The 20,708-nt window shown below is 39.7% G+C and overlaps 1 protein-coding gene across 1 annotated transcript in view; it reads left to right on the top strand.

Annotated features, from left to right (window-relative positions):
* ARID5B (AT-rich interaction domain 5B) overlaps positions 1 to 20,393 on the top strand; it is a 144,382-nt gene extending 123,989 nt beyond the window's left edge. The window contains exons 8-10 of the mRNA XM_065408344.1: positions 3 to 100; positions 13,573 to 13,771; positions 18,231 to 20,393. Coding sequence (XP_065264416.1) covers positions 3 to 100; positions 13,573 to 13,771; positions 18,231 to 20,393 — 2,460 coding nt within the window. The remainder of the gene's footprint in view (positions 1 to 2; positions 101 to 13,572; positions 13,772 to 18,230) is intronic.
* Positions 20,394 to 20,708: the final 315 nt, after the last annotated feature.

Raw genomic sequence — 20,708 nt, 5'->3', positions numbered from 1 at the left:
AGATAACAGCCCGTCGACAATGGAAACATATTTATGATGAATTAGGTGGTAACCCTGGAAGCACAAGTGCTGCTACATGTACTCGCAGACATTATGAAAGGTAAGATAACTAATATGAAATGCTTGTTTAATAAAGAAAAAATTAATTTGGAGAGCCTTCAAACCATTTTGTAAAGAATTAGAGAGTGTGTGTGAGAGAGAGAGAGAGAGAGAGAGAGCTCTCTTAAAGGCATAGTAAATATTCCTCCAACAATGTAGTCCTATAATCCACTGTAATTTAAACCAGAGTGTGTGTGTCTCCAATGGCAAAACTAACAAAACACGCATCTGATTGCTTTTTGCTTCATACCTACATTTTACCATAGCATTTCTAGTAGAAAAACTGCAAAATTGAACAAAACATATTAAAGAGAAAATACAAAATGACAACTAATTGAGTCTACCATTTGTATTCAGAAATTTTCAGGAATACAAATTAGGCGATCCAAAATAATGGAGTGGCCCGCATTGTTGGATGCTGTTAATATTGTAGGTCATGCAAAGCATTGCATTTCTATTCCTCGGTACTTTCTTCTCTCCTCCCTGCATAGAAGCTGCTGCCAACACTCTGATTTTCTCTGCAGCCAGTGTTGCTGGTTAGAATTGCAGATTTCTTGTTCTTCCAATGTAGATGATAACTTCCAGGGCTTAGGAAGCCAACACACATTAAATAAAACACTGTAACTAGAATTTTTTGAAAGACGTTCTTTTTTTATTCGTCATGCGACTGACGAAGTGGGCATTCACCCACGAAAGCTTATGCTCCAATACATCTGTTAGTCTATAAGGTGCCACAGGACTCTTTGTTGCTTTTTTATACAGTTACTATTAATCAAGTTTGTGTGTGTATTCAAGTTCAAATAAGGGAAATCTGACCTCATGTTCCAGGTTATAAAGTGGCTGCCTGTGGAGGTCAGGAGGAAAGCATTTGTTTTTGCCCATGCAAAGCATTGCACAATTAAGCTATATGAGCATGAGTTCTGCACCTGCCTGTAGAGCATTAGATATTGGACATATTGCTGGATACAATACCATAGCTGATGGGGGGAATTGCTAATCTTAAATTCCAACATCAGTACCCCCAACATTAGGCCCTTTGGTCTATTATGAAGAAGCTACTTCACAACCATCACAAAAGTTAGAGTTAGAAACTTTCTGGAGTCCGACCCAAACAGGCAGGATCAACAGGGTAAGATGTTTTGCTTGGCTATCAGTGCACAGGGGCAAATTCCGATTGACACACTTTGTAGTGTAACCTCATCTGAGTGCCCAAGAAGTCACATGAGTAAATCTCTCTGCATCAAGAGAAGAATATACTCTAGGGCTGTATTTGTAAAATAATAAACCACTAACATGAAAGGGGAATGAACAAATGTTTTGTATGCCTAATTGACTGATCAGATTGTGTGCTAATCAGAACTGACATTAGGCTCCGCCTCTCCATCACTACACTCTCAACAGGCTCCTTGTCTTTCTGTTGTGCCTGGGCCAGCTGATCTGTTCAAATCCAGCAGGCTGGGACTCCCCTCACCACATGTATTTTATAGCATATTGTTTATTTGACAGGGAATCCCGAGAAGCACATGAGATTTAAACATTACAGTTGGGCTGGGCCCAGAAGACATAGAGGCCTACCGGGCTTTAGTATGAAATTGTAAAAATGGAAAGGAGAGGCTTGCTAAGAGAGAGTCCATTGTAGTTGTGGAGAGATGAATGAGCCAGACACAAATGTGAGGCCAGGAATACCCCTTTCTTTCCTTCCCCTTTCATGTTAGTAGTTTATTATTTTGCATATAAAACCATATATTCTGCTCTTGGTACACAGAAATGCTTTTCATGTGACATCTTGAGTACTTCAATGAGGATATGCTGCAAAATATGTCAGTCCTTGTGTATTTCCAACCCAGTGCACTAATAGCAAAGTGAACTAGATTCTTGACACTCCTTGGATTCACAAGCATTCACTAGGCTACCAAAGGACAAATATACTTCCCCCTGAGACATCTCAATGAGTTATTATTAGAAGAAAATACTTCTTTTTTTTGGTTTATCATTGAGATGGGCCTTAAGTGGAACTCCTACGGTCCAAACGTCTTCATATTTCATGTGGCTTGGATTTGAATGCCCGAAATCAAATTCTTTCTTATAGTTGGGGTTCTGGGTTAGACCTGAAACCAGAAAAGGCCTGTTTTCTAGTTCATGTGCATGCCATCAAAAGATGGCATTTGGTGTTGAAATCTTGTCAGATTTGGCACCATTAAATCTGAAGCCTAGTCTTCAGTTAGCCTCAAGCATGAAACTCAAATTCTATCCTTTACCAAATCTTGATCCGAAAAGAGAAGGCCCGGGCTAATCTCTGGATTTAGAGTATTAGCTACTTTTTTCACCACAGAAAAAGGGTATTAATCCTGAAAAAGACAAACAAAGTTGCCTGGGTTTGTTTCAGTTGGTAAGTCTGACTACAGCAGCTGAAAATGTAATGCTCATTTATAGCCAAAGTGCTCTGATGACATTTAATCTAAAACTAGTGCTGCACTACAGAAATAGATCAGAATTTCTGATTCAGGACACATGTACGCTTTTTAAATTAAAGGTGAGCTGTAAAGATAACTGGAAATTGAGTTAAGCCTGGAAGGAGCACTGAATGACCCCACTATTCAGGCTGTGTGGGACATTCAGCAGAAAAATGTACAGGTTTATAATTTAGTTTTCCACTCTCTGAAGTCTGCTGGCCTTTCCCTGTTTACTAGAGACAGAATGCATGATTCCCTGACTTCTCTGATACCACTGTTGTTTGGTTTAGCCTTGCAGTTCTTCTTTAAAACTGGAAATCACTGGCAGTCATGTTGTCTTAACTAGCTTTTCCTAAGATGAAAAAGTTAGTACTAGTTTACACACTGGCTTTAAAATATTGAAAATGCTTGGTTTGAATGACCTTTGAGTGACAGCATTAGTAAGCTGTGGAGTGAAATAGTACTTGCCCCCCCCCCATTGTTCTGGTATTGCCCCGCCTTCTTGATGCTGAGGAGGAGGGGTATTTCTGCACTGCAGCTGGGAGCATGTCTCCCAGCCCAGGGGGACAGACTTGCACTAGCTCTGCTCAAGCTAGTGCACTAAATGCAGCAGTGTGGATGTTGTGACTTGGCTAGCAACCTGAGCTTGGGCCCAGGGGTGGGATGGGCTTGGACTCAGGTGGCTAATCCAAACTGCCACCAGTGTCACAACATTACCCTGCTATTTTGAGCACTCCAGCTACAGCAGAGCTAACACGAGTCTGTCTACCCAGGCCGGAGGCCTGCTCCCAGGTGTTCTCAGGAAGTCTTCCCTCCTGCTGGGTGGAGATTCACAAAGTTCTGAACTGGTTCTAGAGCAGTGGTAAGTAACCTGCAGCCCGTGGGCTGCATGCGGTCCATCAGGGTAATCTGATTGTGGACCACAAGACATTTTGCTGATGTTGACCATCCGCAGTCATGGCCCCCTGCAGCTCCCAGTGGCCGCGGTTCGCCATTCCTGGCCAGTGGGAGCTGCAGGACGCGGCGGGATGCTCCCATTGGCCGGAAATGGCGCTCCCATTCCCGCAGCTCCCATTGGCCGGGAACAGTGAATCGCAGCCACCAGGAGCTGTGGGGGGCCATGCCTGCGGACGGTCAACGTCAGCAAAATGTCTCGCGGCCCTCAATCCCATTACCCTGATGGGCCGCAGGTTGCCCACCACTGTTCTAAAGAGAAGAGCTGAATCTTCTGATCACTCTGATGAGGAGAGTTGTCTTTCAGTAGGTGCTTAAAACTAACAATGCATAGGCAGAGGGCCAAAACATCACCTGAAACCCAATGGCATTCGGAACGATATCACCTCATCTAAAGTCAGCATTATGAGGGGGTCACAGCTGCAGAATTTAATCTGGATTAGGATGCATGGATGCCAGCTCACAGAACTTTGAGAGTGTGTGTGTAGCCAACAGCTTGGAATGAACAGATCTCTAATGCTGTTACCTCAGCATTGCACATAGTAATCACTATGACTAAGATAGCTTGCTTTTAACACTGAGTCTGTCTGCTTTGTTTTTCTGGAAGAGGAAGAAAGATTTAGTATGCACTATCAAGTGATTCATTTTTCATGTAATATGCTTCATGTTTCCAGTAAATGTTTTCATTTTAAAACAAGGCAAGGTTGCCAGTGTTTCAGTACGTGTTATTTGTGTATTAGTTAGGCTACTTTTGGTTTATTAATGAGTGTCATAATGAAAGTGCAGGTTGCTGAATAGAATCAGTGGATGTTTTTATTTAAAGCCTTGCAGGAATCATATAATGCCAATGAATGCATTATTGTCGCTGTAGGCCTGACTGGTCTGAACCTGCCTCTGATTGGTTTAAATCAAATAGGCCCAAGCACTTCATAAAAATGTCTTTGTCAGCCTAGTTTTGCTTCCAAACCTATTCATCTCTGTCAGTTTTTAATATTAGTACAAGGCTCTTGGCCATAGTCCATTAGTACTGTTCTTAATTGCTCATGTTACAGATGATGATTACCAATATAAAAAGCATTAATGTTTTCCCATTGTGGGGCTGTTACTACGTAGATGACTTGAACTGTACAAAGCTTACGAGTTGTTGTTATTTTGGTCATTACTTTTTTTCTTGAATTCTTTAATGCAGTTACTTTGGGTGATAACAGAAAGCTGCTCATTCTGAGTGTGTTATTAACATTATCTGGTTCAAATTGAGCCTTTCTTCCCCAACCTACACAACTTTACACTTCTCACAGCTCACTGTCAGGATCTGTATCTTTTATCATTGGTACATGAAACAATCAGAAATGGCTACTTTTCTGCAAAGCAATATTCTTCACAGTGTGTTCTAGGATATTAGTAATAACGCAGATGCGGTTTTCACACATAGGGTTTGGGGTTTCGTTTGCTTTCGCACAAAATGAACGATTGACATCTTTCATTGTCCTGGGTAAACAAGAGGCTCCGTTTCTACAGTGCTCATGACGTTGCATTAGGGATTTTTCATAAGGGTTAAAAGAAAAGCACTTTGTGACATATTTAAAAGCCCAAAACAAAAGGTAATAAAAAAGAAAAATATGAGCAATAAAATGTAAGGGCCTTGTTCTGACTGCCAGCCCTTATGTTTTCCCCATAGCAGTCTCTACACAGAGTGTTCACACATACAACTTGGGAAATGCTGCAGTTGATATTTGTAATATGATACTTCTGCCTTACATGCTTTGATGAGCAGTGAAATAGTTAACAATGTTGACATTGCAAGTATTTCATTGGCATCTGAATTAGCACCCATTGAAATGAATGGGGCAATTCATACCTCAGAGTCATTGTTTCAGACTTTCTGCAGACTCAGGTATCAGCTATGGTTGCTTCACATTTGGAAAGTTTTCTGCATAACCATAACAGTTAGTGACAACTTTTTTAAAGAAATGAACACTTAAACATTGGAGAACAACTGAGAGGTCTGTTCGTACAGCTTTGGGTAGTTCTTCTTGACCCACCAGGGAAGGTGTGCCCCATACTTTGAGAAACAGTCTGTTAGTTTATCTGGTTTTTTAAACCGTACTTGGCACTATAATATCTGAGATCTGCAGCACATACTAAATATATATTCTTATGCACAACAAAAAATCTAGGTGACAAAAGAAGTTTGCAAAAGCTAAGTAGGAGAGCCCCATTCTACTGATTTTTCCATGTACGTTTCTCTTTCCCCCCTCTCCCCAGTATACATATACAATGGTGGGTTCTAAATTAGCTATTACCAACCGAAGAAAGAGATCTTGGAGTCACCATGGATAGTTCTCCGAAAACTCCCACTCAACATGCAGCAGTGGTCAAAAAGGCTATGGGCCACTACCAGAGAGAGGATACTGGGCAAGATGGACTATGGTCTGACCCAGTATGGCAGCTCTTATATAAAATAAAAATGTAAAAATCTCATCATTGTGTTATGAAAACATAAGCCAGGTCAAAATGAGGCCCTTAAAAGGTTTTTCTTTAACAGCTATAAAGACTTTCTACCCTAAGGATACTGTAAAGTAATTCAATATGCAAGAGAGTCTAGCATTCCACACAAATACTGTTTGGTTTTCTTAAAGCGTTTAGATAACTTTGTAAAGTGTGGGCATTTCAACAGTGTTCTGTATGAAACAGCAGCCAGTCTCCTAGATAGAAAAATAGGAGCCTATTATAACATCTATATAAAAATGCTTATGGTTGTCTTTAATACAAGTTGTAATTAATAAAAGGTTTTGGTTTACACTGAGTGTGAAAACATCCTCAGGCAAAAATTAATTAAGTGTTATGTCATTCTGTAAACTACAGCTAGTTCTTTGTTTGACCCAAAAACCTTGCCAAACAGCAGTTTTTCTTTGTCATACTAGCTTTGTTGTTTTATTTTGCTTTTCACCCTGCTTTTTATCCCTAACTGTTCATAGCTTCTAAGAAAACTTTGCAAGTTGCGAATTGTATCAATAGTTTTCCATCAAGCATGAATTTAAATTTGAGGATAGATTAGGTGTGTTAGCCCTTTTTCTTTTTTGATAAATAACAAGAGGTTTCTACTTATGATTTTCTGTCCTCGGGGCTTTATCATTAAGATTAAATAACTGTACTCTCAAGCATGCCACTGAACAAACATCTTTTCAATTATGTGAGTAACAGATGCTTTAACAAAGGAACTACTGAAAATTCAGAAAGCATAGTCCCCCCCCAAAAAAATTTTTTTAAAAATAAAGTATCAGATGACAGAAGAATGTAATTGTTTACCATTAAAACAGATTCTTAGCTGCCCATTCAAAATATCTCAGAACATTGTGTTTTTGCAGAACTTACTCAAGACTTGTTTTGCAGTTTTAGAGACTTATTGGCCAGCACTGAAGTCAATAGGCATAGTTTACATGTAAATGTATTTTGATAGTAGGACATTCTCTTTCAATGCTTAAGGACAGATTGTCTTTGTCACTTGCATGGTGAGGAGAGATCACAAAGAGCTGTTCTCCCAATCCCTTGGGCACCCCAAACAAGGGTGAGGGCCCACTGCAGTCCCTATACAGAAACAACTCCCTCTGATTGCCACCCCTTTTCTGCCCCTGACTTTGCTGTGGACTGAGCACATCGGGGGGAAAGACTGCACATTGCAAAGCTGTCCTCTGCAAAGCTCCTTGCACCTTGGTGGGGAGGCGTTGCTCAGGAAGGGCTGGTGGGTGAGCAATTGTGTGGATCCACTACTACTACTACTGCTTTTGGTGGAGAAGATGGTGTTTGCAACAGAGGCAAAGACTAAAGAAGCTTCTCTGGAGTGGCCTGGAGGATTCTCTCCCCACAGCATCCCTGGCCCAGTGCCCATCCCCTGCATCCAGCCCATCTACTTGGGCTGATCACTGGGGAGAGGATTTGGTCCTTTAACTTTCCCTATTGCTTTATAGGATGGAGAGTTCCTAAGCTTTCATCCTCAGACTGCTCAGCTAAATCAACAGCTGTTTGTAATATCACTAATTTCCAGTTTATTTAAAGCAAAGTGTTTTTGAACTCTCTTACACACAGGCAGTTCCCACCTCTCAATGGTGTGAGAGCTCTCAGTACCCAGCAGAACTCACAGTGGGCTGTAAGGCAAGTTGTTGATGAAAAGATGAAAGATCCATTTCTGTAAGGCAGGAAAGTTCTCTGGGAACAAAACTGAACTCAAACAAATTTTGTCTGTACTGATAAAATACATGCCCGTTTCGTACTTCAGACAAATGCAAATGATGCGATTGCTATTGTATTCTACACAAAAGAGTGCAACGCTTGCTTTTGGAACCCCTGGACAGTACAAATGAAATCAGCCTTTTGGAATACATTATTGGTTCCCCCAGCACACTTCATTTTCCTCTCTTGGATTCAGAGATCAGGCCTCTGGTTTTGAACTTCTCTTCTGCCCCTTCCTCTACTGTATATTTGCCTTGGTCATTAGGAGCTGTGTTCTTGGTCCAGTTTTCCTACCCATTCAAACAGCTGAGCACTATATCCCATGACAAAGCCTCTAGCGAAAGTGGTGGCATGATCTTATGCCTTTAGTGATAGTGCTGCTTCTAAAATCAGGCCATATGGCTTTGAGAAATTATGGGTTTTCATTTCAACAGCAGCGTATTAAAAAAGCAAGAAACACGTCCCATTGAGATCACAGTGGCTCATTCCTGCTCCCCTTCAAGTAAATGGAAGTTTTGCCATGAACTTCCTAGGGAACAAAATCAGGCCAGGGTGATTCAGAGGCTGTAATATAAATTTTGGCATTTCTATTATGCTTATCACCAGGGCCGGCGCAACCCATTAGGCGACCTAGGCGGTCACCTCAGGCGCTACAATTTGGGGGGCGGCGACCTTGGCAGTATTTCGGCAGCGGGACCTTCCGCCGCCTCTGTGGGGGGCAGCATTTCAGGGCGGGACCTTCTGTCGCCTAGGGCGGCAGAAAAGCTGGCGGCGCTCCTGCCTATCACCATAGCATAAATGTACTGAATTTATTGTAGAGAACCGTGAGTGGGTAAGACTCACTCCTCCCATTTTTAATCTACCTTCTGAACTCCAATCTCAGGTTCTTGCCCAAGAGGTGTCAGGTGGCCCTACCCAGCTGCTGTTGTTTATGTGATGGGGCTGTTATTTTAGGAACATAGCAATTGCTACATTGAATCAAACAGGTGGTCCAGTTTATCTGGTCTCTAAGCATGGCTAGGATCAGGTGCTTCAGAGGGAGATGCAAGAAACTCCATAGTGGACAATGATGGAAATAGAAGTTTCTTCCAAACCCCTGTCAGTGTGAGTTTCTTTATTCCTTGAATGAAATACAAGGGTTTATATCCCTTCGCTGTATTTTTAAATCTTATCTGCTGTAACTGTGGACATTGCCACTATCCATATAAATGGCTAATCCTTTTTTAATCATACTAAGCTCTTGGCCTCAATGATATTCAGTGGCAATGAGTTCCACGGGTTAATTATGCATTGTGTCCAAAAAAAAAAAAGTTGTTTCATTTTTCAGATTGAAATATTCTGCCTTTCAATTTCAGTCAGTCTTCTGAACCCTTAGCTGAGAATGGAAAAAACCTGGTCACCAGACCTTTAAATCATCCCTAGAAACATCCAGAGTTTCCATTTTGCATTGTGTTGAATCTGGAACACTAGAGAAGAGAATAGGATATGAAAGGGAGACACATTGGGGAATTTCTGTACTGCCATTCCCAAAGAAAGAAATGAAAGAATTAAACACAGGCATGAGCTATGTTAAAATAGTGAAAGGGTTTAGACTTCAGCATCCAAGCTGCCTTTGTGCCCATAACTCACCTTATGGAGCCTGTGGACAGAGCATCATGTACTGTACATATGGTCACTTCCTAATCAGAGAGCCCTGTAGTACCCCAGCACAGTGGGGAGATTTAAAGAAAGAACTGGCAGCCTTAACTTTTAATTTCCCTCCTCTTCCTGGGTTTGTCAGACCCTTTACATTATTCTAACCATTTTATTAATTATTATTACTATTCCTATAAATAGACACTCTCTCATGTTCTATGAAGCAGAGTTTAGCTAAAAAGCTCATTCATTCTGTGTGTGCATTAATCAATACATGAAACATTAGTGGTTACTGGTTCAGATTAAATTTTGCATTGTTTTTTCCTGTAGCTGGAAAAAATGTTGATTTATAAAGATTAAGGGCTTTTTCTTTCTTTTTTCTTTTTATGAAATGCCAGTGATGAAGACATGTTTGTTATACTGTGAAATACATTTCTCTGATGTGAATTCTGCTTTTTGTTGGGAAAAAGATGCAGTCCCTGGAGGATTTTAGAATTTATAAATATAAAATTATCTGCCTCTGTGTTTCTTTTCGGGGTTTTTTTTTTTAGTTGGCAGAAAGCCAGATTACTTACATTACTGTAATAGATTTGCTGACCTCTGACATCTGCTGCAGAGCAGTACATTGAATTTTTCATAATATCAGATGATGCAGATCTAAAAACTTGGTACACTCTGCACCATTATTTAATTCAAGACTCAGTAAAGCAGAATATTTTTAGACTAGCAGTTTATACGTGATTAAACTTAATATTGCTGATTGTAATAAATCAGGATTAGTATAGCACTGATTTGTTAATCTAACTTGTATTGATTTTAAGTTGTCTTTATTATTATTTTTTTTAAAGTCTCGGTTTTCACAGTGACTGAATTTAATAAGAAGCTCTGTGATAGCAAAGACTCCCCTACTGTTTCTGCTCTTGGCTGGAAAATGTTATTCTTGTATTATTCCAAGGGAAAAAAAACTCATGCTGCTAAAAATCTGCTGCCTTTGGAAAGATTTTTTTAATACACTACTGCTTACATATTCTATTTATGTTAATTGCCTTATAAATAATACATTTTATTAATCTTAATATTGGAATCTTGATCATGATAAAGGCCCTTTTATTTGGGCTATTTGCAGTCTTTAGGAGTAAATATTCTTTAGACCACAAAATATTCTTTTAATTTTTCTTATGAATACATTGGTACTTTCCCCTAGCCCTGCCATGTGAGAAACGGCTACATTTCAAAGCAGCTGAAAATTTAGCTGTTGTTTTCAAAGTTTAATGCATTCTAGGTAGCCATATTTTTAATATGTCTTTACCTTTACATGCTTAAAGATTGATTAAATCTTAGCTGTGCTGCAAATATTTGACAAAAATCTTGAGCTAGTTCCAGGCATGTTGCATTCTGCTAAACTATTTGTATAATAGATAACCACATTTTTCCTGTGTTGGGCAACGTTGACCTTAAATTGGATAAGTACAGTGTATTTTAATGGTATATTAGCTGGTTGTTTAAATGTTCTGAAAGCTGTATTAGCTTTATTACTCTGGTACTATAAAAACTTCTAATAATCAAATGATAAGATCATATCCTGTGGGTAATCGTGTTGTACCATGACAGGATAACTGAAAAAACATTCAGTGCAAATTGTAACAAACGGAAATCTCTATACGAAGCAGCAATTGTTCATGGTGTTAGGCTTCTCTAGAGCCTCACAGTGCATATTCATGTATGCTTCCTTTTTGCTTTGTGTCTGTGTGTATGTATGCGCGCGCTTAAAAATTATCTCTGTGCGGTAGAGAAACAGCAGCACATTGGGCCTTATTTAAAAAAGTGGTGGGGGGGGGAACCTCTAGAACAAGCCATCCTTGTGTTTTGATTCAGTTTTACCTTAGTCATGCCTCTTTCCCGATACAAGAAACATTTAATTCCAGATTTCCTGCTGCTGGCTCTAGGCCTTTGACCAGCTATGTGAAATGTATTTTTTACTGCTGTCTTAGTGCCAACTGCTGAACTCAGTGAAAAATAACTGAAATGAAAATGTTGTCCTCCCACATGAACTCTTAAGATTAGAAAAGGAAATTTAAGCTGTGGTTCCTAATTAGCACCAAACCTAATGAGTCCTGGTGCTCTATATGGCAACAAAGAGGAGGAACCTTTGTCAGAAAGTGCCATAAAAGACTCAATGGAAAGAATGCTAACAGTGATTAATCTGGTCAGGCCCATCCTTATTCCAATTTCTGCCTTAACCAGAAGGTTAATCACATAGTATCTTTTATTAAAAGGACCACTAGTGGTACAGTATCATCTTCATCTCATTTAGAGCGATGAACAGCTATTGAAACATTTACTGATGGTATATGTAGATTGCAAATGGACGACATGTTCCCATGGAAACAAAACAAAGTCAAACAATCCTATCTCAGTGCGAACAATTATAGCAATAAAATGTGTTTTTATTAAAAGTGACTTTAAATATTTAACACATGGCAGCAAGATATAAATATTGCCCAGTATGAAACCAAAACTTGTCTCTCTAGTAAAGTCCCAAATACTGCATGCAGCAGAGGGAGATATTAAGTGTTTCGTGAATATTTGTGCTTTACAAATGAAATTTACCAGCCTCAAGTATGAACAAGATTATTTTTTCTTATTCTGCTTAGTTATGCTTTTTATTATATAAACATTAACTGTAATATTACAGTGGGAAGCAGGTATTTGGCAACTATCTATTATTTTGCTAAGGCTGCATAGAAGGAGCAGTTTCCAGTTTTAGCAGCTGTAACATGTTTAAACTCAGTTTGTAATGGGATCTGAAGATGAATATTCCCTGTGGGCTCTGCTTAGCTTCATTACTGGAGCACTGCCAAATTCAGGGCTAGAAAATATTATTCACGCCTCTTTGCACATACCATGTCAGAGCATGCTCAGTTACTAAATTTTGTTTCTAATATGGCATAAATTAGGTTTATATTTTAACAAATTATGTTGTATTTTATTAAAATGTGAAACGTTAAGATCACAAACAATCTAATTTCTGCTCTCTTAAGCCCAAACTGTGTTTCAGCATCTAAGTATTTAAATCAAAATTGCATGGTTAGAAACTGATTGTAGGATAACAAACATATATCTGAACCAAAGAGTTTTCTGCCTTGGAGTCTTAGATTAAAGATAATTAAGGATTCCCAGCATTTGTACAGATTTATGTTGTTTATAAGCAAAGTACATTTTCTTCATTGAGTCAACTTGTCTTTTTTTTAAACAAATTATGTTTGCTGTATTAAAGTTCATATTTTTAAAGTCTGAGTCTTGTATTAATCCCACAGTGAGTCATTAATCATACCAAATGCATTATAGAAACTTTAATCACTGAAGTTGAAACTGAGATTGTAATGCAATCCATCCCTTTTAATTACATCAGTTATTTTTCCTTTTAGATCAAGAGCTACACTGTGAAAGGAAAACAGATAGATTAAAACTCAAACTGTTTGAGGTTTTTCTTTTTTAAAAAGTCAATTCACACACTTTGTTGAAGAAAGTTCTGCAATTAAAGTTCTTTATTTTTTAAATCCTTGTGATTTTCTTTGCCATGCTCCCCCTGCCACTGTTCTGCTAGCAGCAACCCCTACCCCTCTTGCCCTTTGACAGAAGAGCAAAGGAACATCCTCCAGAACAGGGACCAACCTACCTTTCACTTCATGGATTTGCCAGAAAAGGCAGCTCTGTGCTAGTCAAATTGTTCTACGCTCTCCGTTGGAGGTTGGGTGAAATAATGTCTCCTCTGCTCTCTACCAAGTTTTCAGTCTAAACGCAAATTTACAGCTTTTATGTTCACCACCAGGCTGGAAATATATTAGGTTGCCTTAGCTCTGTACCATTTTACTGGCATTCACTATATGGGTTTAGGAGTAGGCCGCCAAAAGAAAGATATGATTGACTTTTAAACCAGTTGAAAACACTGTGGGACAGATCCTCAGCTCCATAACCAACATGTTCTGTGGGCATCAGTGGAACCAGATTGGCACCAGCTGAGAATCTTGCCAAATACTTTGCTTTATCATATGAGGGATAAATATTGAGGGCAAGGTTACAGAATTGTGTTTATGCTGTAGAAAAAATAGGTTTATTAAATAAACTGCTCAGAGCCGCTACATTTTTTCTTTACTAGAACTGCAAAAACTGATCAATTATTTGTTCCTTAATCCTTTAGATTAATCCTGCCATATGAAAGATTTATTAAAGGAGAGGAAGATAAGCCATTGCCTCCAGTGAAACCTCGAAAACAGGATAACAGTTCCCAGGAGAGCGAAACTAAAACAAAAGTGTCTGGAACAAAACGCATCAAAAATGAAAACCAAAAGAGCAAGAAAGAAAAAGATAATGCACAGAAACCCCAAGATGCATCTGAGGTTAGTTAATTTCCTGCTTTTTAACTTTTCAATTAACAATGTACTGCTTTAATAACATAAAACCCAATGATAAAATAAATCATTTAAACCTGACAATTCCAAAATTAGTTGGCCTTCCTTTGCTCAGTAGCTGAAATCCAATTGTGATGGCATTCTGAGTGTTATGATTGTGCTGGGCTATAAACAGCAACCAGCAAGTTCCATGTTGCATAGAAATGATGGCAAAATACCAAGACTGGATGTAGGAAATACAGTTTCTGCTCATTGTATTATACAGTGGTCACCATTAAAAAGTCAACACTAGCCAACAGGAAACCACGCAGTTTCCACAGTGATTTCCTACTCTAAATATAGGGTAAGGGGAACTGAAATACCTCTGGTAACATTGTGGTAACTGTTGGCAAATGCAGACTTTTTAATGGCAATCTCTGTAATGGCACTTCCACACTTATGGATGTATTCACATTTCCATCAAAAACTCATTTTTCCTGGATTATCAACAAGACTAAATATCCCCTTTGGGTTGAAATCTAAAATTCAAGGGTCACAGTCCTTACTCTTGACAGATTTCCCAGTGAAGTCAATGGGAGTTTTGCCATAGTCCCCTGTCCTGCAAGCTCTCTGAAAAGGACTGACCCCTACACCTATGCAGAGCCCTATTCACGTAAGTGGGGCTCCATGCAGACCCAGAGATCAGCCCTCATGGAGTAGCCTACAGGACCAGAGCCTGCAACAGGCCAGCCCCCAGGAGTCAGTAGAACACACTTTCATCTGTTTTAAGTCATGTACATAAGAGTTTTTAGTATTGCACACGGTGGGTGGGATTTTCAAAAGTATGTAAGTGACATAGGAGCACAAGTCCCATTGACATCACTTAGACACTTTTGAAAATCCTACTCCCTCTCTCACATACAATATTGTACACCCTATGCCATTGACCTAATCAAGCTGTTGTTGTCTATGGCATACAAACTATATTGTGTCCTCCTTTATTTGGAAATCACAATTGCTACATTTGGAGCCATTACAACCCTTCTTGGAAATAAGTATTTAAAGAATTTTTAAGACATGCATTGTGTAGCCAACAGAGCTCAGCAGTCCCTTCGATGCAATTGCTGTCTGGCATGTACAGATGTACTGGATTTAGACCAGTCTGAAAATCTAGTTTGACATGACTACCAAAAATCCTTCTTTCTATGGCTTAAAAATAGCAATGCAGCTAAATATGTACATGGCTGAGGCCTTGTATGCTAAGTTTCAACTATAGTGAATTTTTATAATCATGTCAAAAAACCCCAAAAGTCAGGTTTACAATGGACCTATAAGAGACTGCCTGATTATGTGTTTTATACTGACTTGATCAACAGAGTCTTTAAAGTTGACACTTCATAGAGAGAGACTTTTCCTTGAATTTCAATTTTAAAGGAAGAAACATTGTAAAAATCTCCACTACTAATTACAAATATATAAAAAAAAGAGCACACAAAAACCTGCTTAAGTAACTGCAAGGTTGCGACACAAATTGCCAAAAGCAAGGAAATGCGAAGTTAAGGCTAGCATTCCTTTCCTCAGTCATCCCTTTGTGCCTGGTTATTTATTGCCATGGTCTCAGATCAGTGAGTTATGTTACATACCATATGTACTGCAGCAGCTAAGCACAACATAACGAGCCAGGGATGGAGTGTCAGTCTTAACTTTGAATTTCCTTGCTTTTGTTGTTTTGTATCTCAAACTTCCTGCTGCTTAAACTGCAGTTATTTCTGTATGCGAGTTTCAGGAAGAGTTCTTAGCAGTGTTTATCGGAAATGTGTAAGAATTAGAGCCATAGACACTGTAATGCACAATGTTAGTGGTTTCCTACAGTAAACTTTTACCTCCTGTATCAGAATTATTCTCTGCTGTCTGACTGTAACTTGGATATTTTTAATACTAAGGGCCAAATCCTGTCCCTCTTTATGAGGCAATGGCTATGTTACTGGGCCAAGTTATCCACAGGATGGCTGAGCCCAGTGCGTAACTTGGAGTGGAGGGTATATGCACCTGTTCTATGGGTGGGTGTTCAGTGATGGCAATAGCTCATGGAATTGAACTCCCCTAAAGAAGCTCTATTCAGATCTGGAACGCCAAGCCTGTACAGCCCACTTAGCCTCCCTAGTTGTCAATAAACCATCCATCCACCTTGAGCGATGCAGGGGGAACTCTTCCTCCCCTGAAAACATTACCCAGGGACCAGCCGCTATACATGGCCTTCTGGGTTGAGGACATAATGGACTGTGCTCCTGGGGTTGGTGCAGGGTCAGGACAGCTGCACAAGCACTATGTAACCACCTAAATTGGGGGGCTTTCTAGCATAGAAGTATCCAGAGCTGCAGCACTCATCTGTGCTTTGCATCTAGTGAGGGCTTCATGCCATGGGCTCCCAGATTATGCCTCTACAGTGTCCGTGAGAAAGAGGAGCTCAGCTGTATGTTCAGCTCCTGAGGAGCTACATTTGAGTGTGGTGGGATTAGAGTCCAGGCTGGGATGGGAGGATTGGGCAAGAGCTGGGGTGAGAATATGCACACCATCTCTCTCTCGGTCCCCAGGAACATTAATCAGAAAATCTAGTACAGCTGAAGGCTATATTGGTTCCAGTGAACCCACCTGTGGGGGCAGTCACAGCCAGGAAAGGCCTTGGTAGCATGTCTGCAAAGGAACCTCACTGCTAGGCAATCAGAGGTCATTGGAGCTTGAACAGGTGCAGAAGCACATGGCCTCTGACTAAATGGCTCTGGCCATCTGAAAATCCTCAAGGATCCAACACATCTGGGGTTTGGGGTCAAACCCCACCACCAAGGAAGCTGGCTTTCCATGGAAGGGGATGATCTGTGCCAGGATTAGTTATAAAAGTAAAGAAGAGATGTAAGAATACAGTCCTTCCTAATACACATTCACCACTCACCCGGATATAAACATGAACAGGGATGTCACTGGGAGAGTAGAGTCTTTAGTTGATTACTCAGTTTTGTACTCTTTTATTCTATTGGAGTCATAATGACATTGCTCAATGTAATGAACTAGAAAAAAATGTTATTAGCTTACACTGTGCATGTCTTTAAAATAGCTAAAACTTCATTCAAACTGTTGCTTAACAAAAACAAAGAGCAGAATGTACAATTATTACATTTGATTTGCCTTTCCCCCCTGCTTTGCTCATCTGTCTGGTATTTTCCTGTAATTGTATAATCTCAGGAGACCAGTGATAGTACTTTGTGAAGGACTAATGATGGTATTTGAACTGAAAAAGGCAGCTATTAGTTTTTTTTAAAAAAAATAGTACTTATGAAGACTAACAGACACTGTAACTAATAGGAAAACCCAACACAGAGGAATATTTAAAAGCAGCTGTGAAGAAATAAATCTTTAAGATGGTTGTGATTCATTACATATTTTTATATCCCTCCCTGACATGATAGACCATAATGCAGCATTTGGATAATAACTTTCTTGATTCCTCTTATCTTTACAACTAAGAAAGAAAGAAAAAATAATAAGAAGAAAAGGCTCACACAATGCTGCTGTTTTCTGACTCTCTTCTACCAAGGCATGTCAGAGGAGAATGATAGCAATTTTGAAAAGGGTTGTCAGTCAGCTGTATCACAGATGGAACGTTATAATGACCTCCAGGGTCACAGTTCATTCGTCTACATAATGGAATGAATAGTGTGAATTGTGCACACAAGCTTTATTAATGGAGAAGCATAAAGAGCTGCAGTCTCATTGACTATAACTTATAAAAGCTATATTTATAATGGCGCACACACACACTCACTGAATGTTGACAACTTCATTTTAATCCATTAATAAAAAAAGCATGCCCCAGTTAAGCTATACCAGTGATTTCTCAGTCTATAGCATTGATTTCTAGTATTCTATTTCTCGAATTTTTAACATTTTAAAGTAGAACCAAATGTGGCTCATCTGTTCTGCAATCACTGAATTTCAAGATAGCCAAACTGGAGGGATTATATCTACAATATAGACACAATAAGGAAAGCCAACTTGGACTGGTTTATATTTTTCATAGGTGGGATTGAATACTGAGAATATTTTATATTCTTCTCAATTGTGTTGTGAAAAATGCAATTATCTATTTAGGAAAATGATTTAGAAAGAAGACAACCTTAGTATTAAACTATCTGGTCAAATCATCAGACGATCCAATTATTTATAGTCTGGTTACAAGCCTTTGCTATTTTAATTGTGTCATTAATGTGGGTATGGGTATATTTCCCAGTATTTTGGGGACTTCGATTGCTTTGTTTAAAATCTGATACGTGGTATTAAAGCTTTCAGATTTCAACAAGATGATTGACAAGAATATTTCCAAAAGAAGCTTCTGTGTACTGTATTTGCTTTTATAAGCAATCTGTCAACACACACTGCATTCTTATTACTGTCTATTGAAACATTTTATTAGGTTTCATCAGAACAAGAGAAGGATCAAGACTCTTCAGACCAGAAAAGTTTATCTGAGCATCCTGCAGTGGAGGAGACGAAGAAGCCCATTGAAGGGTCCCAGCCTCTTCTGCCAGAGGCAACAGGGCCAGTATCTCTGGAAAAGATAGACTTGATGGAAAGCAGCTCCAACAGTGAAAAGCCCAAGGAGGAAGTACAGCACTCGGTCTCTTTTTCAAGTGCTTCAGTGCCTCCTGAAGAGGATGCCATGTTGGAGCCAACAGTCAACAAACCCTTGCACACCCCAACAGATGCCCTTGATGACACAAAGCAAGAACAAAGAGGACCCAGTTTTACAGGCAATTTAGAAAGTGAACCCCAAGAACTGCCTTTTAATAATTTCCCTGCAATCCAAGTACAGTTACCAAGTCAAACCGACATGGAAGACGATAAATTGCCAGAGATGGCTGATTATATTGCAAACTGCACAGTGAAACTGGATCAATTAGGTAACGAAGACATACACAACGCACTAAAGCAAACGCCCAAAGTTCTTGTGGTACAGAATTTTGACATGTTCAAAGAAAAGGAACTGCCAGGTTCCATTAATGATGATCCCAGTTTTAGTTACACACCACTAATCTATTCAAAGGGTAATCCAGGCATCATGTCACCACTGGCAAAGAAAAAACTTCTATCACAGGTCAGTGGGGCAACTCTGTCATGTAGTTATCCTTATGGGTCACCTCCACCTTTGATTAGCAAAAAGAAATTAAACAGCAGAGATGAACTGTCTGCAAGCATATCTCAGGCTCCCCATGCCCCCAGTTCTGATTCTGTGGCAGTTAATAGACCATCTGTAATACAACATGTGCAGAGTTTTAAAACCAAGAATTCAGAGGAAAGGAAATCTATTAATGAAGCTTTTAAGCCTGACACGTTAAGTAAACCAGATCCCAAGCGTTGTGATTTTTCAAAACATCACCTTAACTCTCTTGCTGAATCTTATGTACTGAAGCCAGATATCCAGGACTGCAAAGATAAAATGAACGAGAAAAGGGCACTGCAGCATTCCCATGTGCCCAGTTTCTTGGCAGACTTTTACTCATCTCCTCATCTGCACAGCCTTTATAGGCACACAGAACACCACCTTAATAATGAACAGACATCAAAGTACCTCCCTCGAGACATGTTCAGAGATTCAGAAAATATTTCTACTTTTACTCAACACAAACACCAAGAAAAACTTAATTTAAATTATCACCCATCTTTGCATCAGCAAGAAAAAAAGACTGCCGTGGAAGCCTCTTCAGATGATCAGCCTACGGATTTGAGTCTTCCAAAGAGCGTACACAAACAGACTGCAAAGACTCCAGGGTCCAATCTCCTGCATTCATCAATGGTGCCGCAAGAAAGCAAAGGTATTTCCCAGTTCCATACATCAGGTGGCCAGGGGTTGAGCATACACTGTAATCCCAAAGCTTGCCGTGTTTCTCCGATGACCATGTCAGCACCTAAAAAACATGGTGAATCCCTTCATAGGTCCGGAAAACAGCAGAATCAGAGACTTGAGAATTTAAGAAAGATGGAAGGAATGGTCCATCCAATTATAAGCCGCAAAAGTAGCCCCCAAAACATTGGGGCAGCTCGGCCTTTGAAACGGAACCTAGAGGATTTGGACAAAGTCATTTCTGAAAAAAAAATCCGAGCTGTCTCTCCTCTGCACTTACCAAAGGAGACACCTGCAAAGGAAAAGGTTCCCGACCGAGAGGGTGAAGGCAGCAAATCAGTTCATGGTCTACATTCTGGCAACACGTTGGAAAGCCACAAATTTCCCCTCTCAACTCCTATCTTCACAGGCTTGTACCCAGGAACTCTGTGTGCGGGGTTGAACAATCGCATCCCAGCTGGATACTCTCATCCTTTGCAGTACTTGAAAAATCAGACTGTGCTTTCTCCACTAATGCAGCCTTTGGCTCTTCATTCCTTCATGGTGCAAAGACAATTTCTTACATCCCCTGCAAATTCTCAGCAGCTCTATAGACACTTAGCTGCAGCAACACCTGTAGGAAGTTCATATGGTGACCTTTTGCACAATAGCATTTATCCTTTAGCTGCTATAAATCCTCAAGCTGCCTTTCCACCTTCCCAGCTGTCTTCTGTACATCCGAGCACAAAACTGTAAATCCCTTTTCCTTTTAAAAGTATCTGAGAAAAAATGTTGTTAGCTACATTCCTTTCCCTGTGATAATGTCTTGCAGAATTAGAAATCAATATTTTTGTTAACCAGTAAGTAGTCTCATCCCATGTAGCTGAATGCTTCAAATCTGATTGAGACAAAACTACTTTACAGTTTGTAATTCCAGCTCCCACACCTACTCCCCAAATCATTTCATTTGCATATTAGTTTTTTGAAAGGTCTTACATATGTCAAGAGCAAAGATCAGAGCAAACCAATGGAAGTTTAGGGACAGATCCTGATCTCTTTGAAGCCAGTGGA

Source organism: Emys orbicularis, chromosome 7 (genome assembly GCF_028017835.1).
Source record: "Emys orbicularis isolate rEmyOrb1 chromosome 7, rEmyOrb1.hap1, whole genome shotgun sequence".
NCBI lineage: Eukaryota > Metazoa > Chordata > Testudines > Emydidae > Emys > Emys orbicularis.
The sequence above is the reverse complement of the archived record's forward strand: the minus strand, read 5'-3'. Positions and strand labels throughout refer to the sequence as shown.